The sequence below is a fragment of the Lucilia cuprina genome, chromosome 4 (assembly GCF_022045245.1).
Source record: "Lucilia cuprina isolate Lc7/37 chromosome 4, ASM2204524v1, whole genome shotgun sequence".
Classification (NCBI taxonomy): domain Eukaryota; kingdom Metazoa; phylum Arthropoda; class Insecta; order Diptera; family Calliphoridae; genus Lucilia; species Lucilia cuprina.
In genome coordinates, this window is record NC_060952.1 from 63,388,055 (window position 1) to 63,396,870 (window position 8,816).

At 31.0% G+C, this 8,816-nt stretch overlaps 1 protein-coding gene across 1 annotated transcript in view; it reads left to right on the forward strand.

Annotated features, from left to right (window-relative positions):
- The window catches only part of LOC124419242 (asparagine-rich protein-like), an 8,331-nt gene extending 1,223 nt beyond the window's left edge, over positions 1–7,108 (forward strand). Inside the window, exons 3-4 of the mRNA XM_046947864.1 lie at positions 6,689–6,908; positions 7,052–7,108. Coding sequence (XP_046803820.1) covers positions 6,689–6,908; positions 7,052–7,108 — 277 coding nt within the window. The remainder of the gene's footprint in view (positions 1–6,688; positions 6,909–7,051) is intronic.
- Positions 7,109–8,816: the final 1,708 nt, after the last annotated feature.

The window sequence follows — 8,816 nt, forward strand, 5'->3', positions numbered from 1 at the left end:
AATTTTAATAGGGTCGCAGATAGCTACAACAATTTAGTCCATATTTAACCCTTAATATCTTTTTTTAGTTAGATATGGAAATTCTCGACCCTTTACAAAAAATTTCAAACCAATATCTCAATTACATTCAAAAGTATGTTCATTTAAACCTGTGTCCTTTAATTTCATATTTTTCATATTTAAGTATTAAATATGACAACATGTTTAAATCTTATATTTACCTCTTTTCTATTTGTTTGCTTATCCTTATAATTGAAAGATCCTATTATGCTTAAATTTTCAGAAATTTATAACTATTTTTTACCTAAATTTTTTCGACAGATCATTTCGTTCTGTTTCGTTTATGATCATATAGGTAAAAATATACATTTAATGATAATTTCGATTCATTCACTAATAAGAAATATCAATGACTGAATTACAGGTTATAGTAATATAGTTCTAAATGTTAATAGGTAGACAGTTCGTAATTTTTTACTTTCGAATACCTGTATCGGAAATGACAAGAATTGGTAGAATTCTCAGATTTTAAGTACCATATTTAATAAATCTACAATGAAGTTTACATTAAAGTATGAAGAGTTGTGTTCCGTTTTATGGAGTGTATCTTCAAAAGGGCCAGAAAGAATTGAAGACATTTCAAATTATATAAAAACTACATATAGTAGAAAAGTAAGCAAAACAGGCATATCAAAAATTGAAAACTTTTTGATGTAAAAAGTAAGTCTGTGGGTGGAAATCAAAAGAAGTTTTGATTAAAATTTTGTAGTTGGATGGAAACTACTACGGAAATCTCAACTTACAACACATCAGTAGGAGCGCCTTGCAAGTCATACGAAGACTTATGTTCACCAAAACGACTTAAGCGAATTGTGGAAAGTATACCAACTCCAACATCACAATCAAATTTTACTGAAGAGGAAGCAATAGCGCTTATGTTGGAACTGGGTCTCAGTCGAAATAAGTACCAAATATTAAGGAAAGCTCTGCATGAAAAAGGACACAATATATTACCATCATACAAGGCGATCCAGGAAAAAAACAAACTATCCGACCATCACCTATTGCTGTTAATGTTGTAGAAGCTTGTATTGATATATTATCTTTGCTCTAAAACACAAGAATTCAAGAATTGTGTCAAATATAGAAGTGTGCCAGAGAATCTTACTAAATCAACAAAAAATAATGAAGAATTGAAAGAACTGAGAGCTGCGGAAAAAAGCAGAATCCAAGAAGAATTTAAAGTTCAGATGGGATTAAACATCGACAAACCACTTCCAAGTTGCGGTAGTACAAATGACGGTAATACGGCGAGAAGGTTTTGTCGTGATTTTGAAATTACTTCAAAAATAACTGGAATCAACAAGGAGTTGCTTCGAAGATTAAACACTATTTTAATGGCACTGAATAGTAAACATAAAATTAATGGAAATCGATTTGGGGAATATACATCTGAAATTTCTAAATTACTTGTATCTCTGTATCCATGGAGGGAACTAACACCAACAGTACACAAAGTATTGTGTCATGGTCAAATAATAATTGAATCAAATATTCTTCCACTTGGAGAGTTAACAGAAGAAGCCCAGAAAGCGAGGAATCGAGATTTTAAGCATGTTCAACTTTTCAGCTCAAGAAAATGCTCCTTTTCTTTCAACTATGCGAAAAAGATGCATTTGTTATGAAACTCTATCATCTCAAAACGAGGAAGATTTAAAGGACTTATATTACCTTCTGGATATGTATACCCAGGGTACACTAAACAGGTATATGCATCACTACAACAATACAAAAACAACATGTATTTTGTTTTTGTAATTGTATGAGCTCAATGTCAAAATAAATTAAAATATTTTTTGATGTTTGTCTTTTAAAAAAATCTTAATTTTATTTCAAAAAACATGCAGTGATTTTAAATGAAATTTTAAGGGATATGCATGTTTATATACTTATATTAAGGTGGATGTTATTGGTAAATGTTACAGAGGAATTGGCAGAGGACCTAACAAAAGCAAGATTTTGGAATAACCTGATTTGTGCCACGAAATTTGTATCTTTAGCTACAAAAGTTTGGCAAACGAAAGTGGGCGAAAACGGGCGCAATACTAAAGATTGTTGATATCTGAATTGGCCTGATTTGTGCCAATAAAGTTGTGTTGTGGCTACCAAAGTGTGGCTAAAGACAACAGCCTTCTCAACGTGCGCAATACGGGGATAGTTGATATCTGGAATGACCTGATTTGTGCCATTAAAGTTCTATTCTAAACGGATGAAGTTTTAGAACATGTCGCCCAAAGTTGAAGTTTTGATAAAAAATAGGTCATATTCGGAAGGACGCCGTGGCAACATTTTCAAAAAATAGGACAAGTTTTTTACGCCAAAGCGTTCTGCGTAAAGATACCTTTTAGAAAACTATAAAATTGTTATATGTTGTTAAAGAAAATTTTTAACTATATAAGTAGGTTGAAAGAATTAATTGTATTATGTTTAAGATAAACAGTTCAAATAAAACAAGTAAGAGTGTTATATTCGGCCATGCCGAATCTTAAATACCCACCATCAAATCATTCATGTTTATGTAGAATTTTACTGATGTACTCACATTTTTGGGTCAGTAATAAGTCCAAAATTCATTTTCAGAAGGGGACCTTGGTAAGGTCAATTATAAATCCATTTTCATTAAATTTATGAAAATGATTTTATTTCCTATAAAACTTTTTTATCTCGAATTTTATTGCTTTATATATATGTTATGAGCAGATATGAGCATAAATTTAAGTTCTCATTAAACATGTTTGTGTTGAATTTCACCGCTATTGATACATCTCCTAGCGATAAAGTTATTTTCTGAAGGGGGCATTATAATAGGGAGAAAACGTGAACCGATATTCTTACTTTCAATAAGGATCGATCCTTATAAAATTTGATAGGGAGATTTTGGCTCGCACGAAACTTGTGTATGTAGAATTTTGTAGTAATGAGCGTTGAATTCGTTGTCTAAAGGGCACCTTATTAGGGGGTTAGATAATAATGGACTCATCCTCATAAAATTTAAGAAAATGATTTTAGTTCCCATAAAACTTTTATATGTCGAATATTATTGTTATATATATGCTTCTTAAGGTAGATATGAGCATTAAAGTCGTTTTCTGAAAGGGACCTTATAGGTGGGATAGGGTCAATTATGTATAGGGTCAATTATCCTTATAAAATTCTACAAAGAGATTTATGAGACCATAAAACATGTTTGTGCCGAATTTCACCGCTATTGATGCTTCTCTTAGCCAGTTATGAGCGACAAAGTCATTTTCTGAAGGGGAAATTATATGGGGGGTAGGGTTAATTATGAACCGATCCTTATAAAATTCTACGAAAAGATTTATGTCCCCATAAAACATGTTTGTGCCGAATTACACCGCTATTGATGCTTCTGTTAGTCAGTTGTGAGCGTTAAAGTCATTTTCTGAGGGCTACTTTGTATGGGGGGTAGGGTCAATTATGGACCTATCCTTATGAAATTCTATGAAAGATTTATGTCCCTATAAAACATGTTTGTGTCGAATTTCACTGCTATTGATGCTTCTCTTAGCCAGTTATTGCGATAAAGTCATTTTCTGAAGGGGACTTTATATGGGGGGTAGGGTCAATTATGGACCGATCCTTATAAAATTCTACGAAGAGATTTATGTCAACTCAAAACATGTTTGTTCCGAATTACACCGCTATTGATGCTTCTGTTAGTCAGTTGTGAACGATAAAGTCATTTTCTGAAGGGTACTTTGTATGGGGGGTAGGGTCAATTATGAACCGATCCTTATGAAATTCTATGAAAAGATTTATGTCCCCATAAAACATGTTTGTGCCGAATTACAGCGCTATTGATGCTTTTGTTAGTCAGTTATTGGCGATAATGTCATTTTCTAAAAGGGGCCTTATATGGGGGCTAGGCGAAATCGTGGACCGATATTGCCCATTTTCAATACCAAACAAACTGGATCAACTTTAAGTATCTGTGCAAAATTTCAGCTCGCTAGCTACTCTATCGTGTTTGGACTCTATCGTGTTTTCAACAGACAGACAGACGGACAGACGGACGGACATGGCTAGATCGTCTTAGAATCTAATAAGGACCCAGAATATATATACTTTTATGGGTCTTAGACGAATATTTTAATGTGTTACAAACGGAATGACAAAAACAATATACCCCCCATCTTTTTTGATGGTGGGTATAAAAAGCTATTATACAAAGTAACTGATGATATTGTATTAAATTGTTTTTTTATATATTTTTTATATAAATCATAGTTTTAGAAATTTAACAAATATGTAATATATGACAAAATCTTTATTTATGAACAAAACTCAATGAAATCTTCAACGCTTGTTAAATTTGTCATTTCAAATAAGAAAATGCAAAAAAAATTGAAAAGGTCAAAGGGCATCCCGCAATTCCCAAAAATAGGAATGAAAATCCCAAAAATGGGATTTTTTACATTTTTGCCCATAGGGTCCACATTTCTTTCAGGGCTGCGAAAATACTTTTGGAGTAAATAGAAAACATATTGAGGTTTCCAAAACTGCTTTCAGTTTTCTGATCCCAGCTTTGGGATTTTAGAACATGTCGCCCAAAGTTGAAGTTTTGATAAAAAATAGGTCATATTCGGAAGGACGCATTGGCAACATTTTCAAAAAATAGGACAAGTTTTTTACGCCAAAGCGTTCTGCGTAAAGATACCTTTTAGAAAACTATAAAATTGTTATATGTTGTTAAAGAAAATTTTATTTTATTAATAAAAGAGTTAAGACACATTTTGGGCAAAAAACGGCAAAAATCTAAAATTTTTTGAATTTTTAAATTAAAAAACGTATATTTTTGGATCTGTAAATGATATTGATCTGAAATTTTTTGTATATTATTGGAAATTTTGTTGTCTAACTAACAAGAAAAAAATTTGGTCCAAAATTACGCCCGGTATTCAAAAAAAGGCGGACCAAGGTATGGTAAATTTTGTATCACTAAATTTTTAAATGCCTATAACTCGGGTATTGTAAGAGATAAGTAGTATGTCCACGCATGTTTTTTTAAGATTTCGTCAAGCGCTTTCAGAAAATATAAAAATCTTTGTATTTGGGTGAAAAACAAAAAAATGGCACAAGTTTAAAAATTTTACATGTCGTAGGTACCCTACTTTGAGCCGCCACAGCTCCGTCCCTGGGGCATCTGCGGGATTCATCTTCAAAACTTAAACTCGAATACTCCTTGGCTACGCTCACGCCAAATTTTATCCCGATCGGATCAGCCGTTTAGAAATGCCAGATTTATTTCCAAAAAATGTCCATTCTGCCCCACTGTGGAGCGGTGGGTGATAGAGGTTAATTCTATATCTTCATCTCTTATTTTGATGTACTCGCATTGAAGCTCCATATTATACTTGAATGTAGTATAATTTTTTATAGAATTAATAATAATACATACTAACCCTTCATTTACTATTTCGAAAAACTCTTTCGGCTGTAGTATATCCTCCTGTTTGTTTTCATAGAAGTATGTCTCTATTCTTCCTTTGAATGCTCTTCTACACTTAAAGTTGTTAAAATTATTATTATTATTTATGTTGGATACACTAGCGTGAGATCTCTCATGCTCTTGCAAATGGTTTCTGTTAGAAAACCATTTTTCACATTCAATACAATGAAGGACTTCATGTCCTTTCAACATTTCTTTTTCAGCAAACACGGATTTACAAAACATGCACTGAAACATAATTTCCTTTTAGTTTTTAATAATGCTTGTACACTTTAAAATCAGTCTTTGGACTAATGAAAAATATATTTAAATATTTACCAAATGTGTTCACATATATTTTTTTCCTTAACGGAAATATATTAAATTGCTTTATCAAAAAATTTTTAATTTACCAGGAATTATTATGGGTATGTACAATGGCTTGTACAATTTTCATTACCTTCATTTGAAAAATAGTATTGCAATTATTTTTAAATTTTGTTGGGTGTCGAATGGGTTAAATTAAAAAGAAAATTTACCGAATCGCAAATAATTGTTTACCTGTTAAACATTTTAAGGTTAACAAACTTTTTACAAATAAATAAAATGCCAACTTTAACAAAATTTTCACTGTGTTAAAACTATGTATGTAAAAAATTGTTAATTTCAGTACTTATTTGATTTATTTATTTTTAATTAAGGTGTTTTAAATTACATTAAATTATGGTAGGAGACAAAAACTATACATACATATGTATATGTATGTAAAAGTTAATAGTCAACATATTATGGGAAAATAAATTTAAAATCAATTTATTATTATTTTTTTTAATGTAAGGCGTTTTAAATTACATTAAATTCAACAATGCGATAGGGGTCAATAACCAACAGAGTTGCATTAAAGAATCGATTTTAGAATTGCTTTTCATATTTACATAAAAAGTTAATCTTCCGTTCTCATAAAAAAGTTAAACTTCCGTTCTCATAGATCCTTTTTCAAAATATTAAACAGTTTTAAGGTATAATTATTAGTATTTTACAAATTAATTGTTAATATAAAAGTGAATTCAAGCATGTTCATTTGCGAATTTTGCGTTAACATTAGATTTGCAATAAAAAGATTTGCAATAAAAAGCAAATAAAAAAAGACATTTTTTGAATAAACAATTTTGAGTATAGAAAATCAAAATCCTACAACGAGGTGAAATCTGCTTCAACAGGAACAACAGCAATACGAGCCAATGACGACATAATGAAGATGTTTATGGAGAAGGATCAATTTGCCACAACGGAGACAACAACAGCAACACGAGTCAATGATGACATAATAAAGATGTTTATGGAGGAGGATCAATTTGCTACAACAGAGACAACAACAGCAACACAAGTCAATGATGACGTAATAAAGATGTTTGTGGAGGAGGGCGATAAATTCCTGCTGGAATTATCTTTTTATTTATTTTTTATAATATAAATATATTTATAAATAAAACTATTTTCTTGAAATGATTAAATAAGTTTTTATTTAATTTTAAAAAAAAGTTAGCTATATATAATTCAAATATTGCAGGACCATTTGTTGATTCACGTCCTTTATAAGTAATTGTATACTTTTATTCGCTCATTTTGCTTAAATATGGATCCTCTTTATTTAAAAATTTGGTAATTCTTCGTGGAAGATAAAACCACTTATTGTTTTCTAAGTATGCAATTACTTTTGATCCACATTGAGTTTCTTTCCATTCAAAACACAATACTTTATAAGGCTGTTCTATCGGAATGTCATCAATTCTTATATATTCTCTGAAAAGTAAAAAATAATTTATAAAAAACCAAAAAATTAAAAAAAAATATATTGATAGCTTACCATTCTGTTAACTATACTTTGAAGTTATCCTCAGACCAATGATAACAAATTTTCAAAAAAAATATTTTCTTCCCATTCTGCAATTTTGTAATTTTACAAAAAATATTTTCTTCCCCACAATTTCAAAAAAATATTTTCTTCTTCACTGAAAACAAATGGGGAGGCAGATGAAAATCTTCCTCCCCATTTCCATACTACTATCCTCAAAAAAATTGGTACAAAGATTTTGGCTTATATGAAACTTATTTATGTCGAATATCATCTCTTTACTCGTTCTTCTAAAGCAGTTATGCCTGTTACAAACGGAATGAGAAAATCAATATACCCCCCATCTTTTTTGGTGGTGGCTATAAAAAGGACCATATCCAGGCCACCTCTATAAATATACATGATAGTAGAGTAACAATATCTTCAATATATTTTCCTCATAGGTATAATGTAAATCGAGAAGAGTTTCTCGATTACATAAAAACTATTGGCCCAAGATTCATAGCAGCTGGTGATTATAATACAAAACATACATTTTGGGGCTCTCGTCTCATTACTCCCAAAGGCAGACAATTGCTAGAAGCAATATCGCATAACAGGCTAGATGTCATATCTTGAGGCCAACCTACCTATTAGCCAACAGACCTCAATAAGATTCAGTATCTAATTGACTTTGCTGTAATGAAAAATATAAAACTTGGACCTGTCGTCAGACCACAGTTTTAACGTTACGGAAACCCCAAAAAAGAAGAAGACGAACTGTTTAAAGTATAAAATGTATAAAATGACCATGAAATACACCCAGACGTCAATGACAACAATCGCGATCTCCAAACATAAAGGTTAAACTTAATCAGTGCCAAGGATGACTTCACATCGCCTTAAAAAATAATTATCTGAAAAACTTAAATCCTACTAAGGAAAGCTGTTAAACATACGCAATGCCCTATTGCATATCGATCACCCATACGGCTCCAATTATTATTTTGTTCATCATTAACTCGATTGGTATCATAACAATTTCGGATATTTTCCATGAGGTAGGGAAATATCCAATACGTGGGATATTTCCCTATCCGAAATTGTTATGATACCAAACAATTAATAACTTTCTATTAAATTACAATTTGTACTGGATTGATGCTGAAAAGACCCATAGTGCTGGACGGGCCAAAGGTGGTTATTTGTACGCTTTAAAAAAGAAATAAAAAAGACATAATAAAAAATCGCAATGTTGTTCTGTCATCTACTATGTATAACACTATCTTTTATTTTATTCCAAGATACATAAATTGTTCTAACTGGAATGCAGACTTTGATAATTTTAAAAACTTTTTAAATGTTTTTTATCCTACTTATTTTTGCATTATTGATGACCTGAACTGTCGTATTGGCCTAGAGCAACATATAGAAACTTACTAACCGATTTACCACACATAAATAAAACTAGAT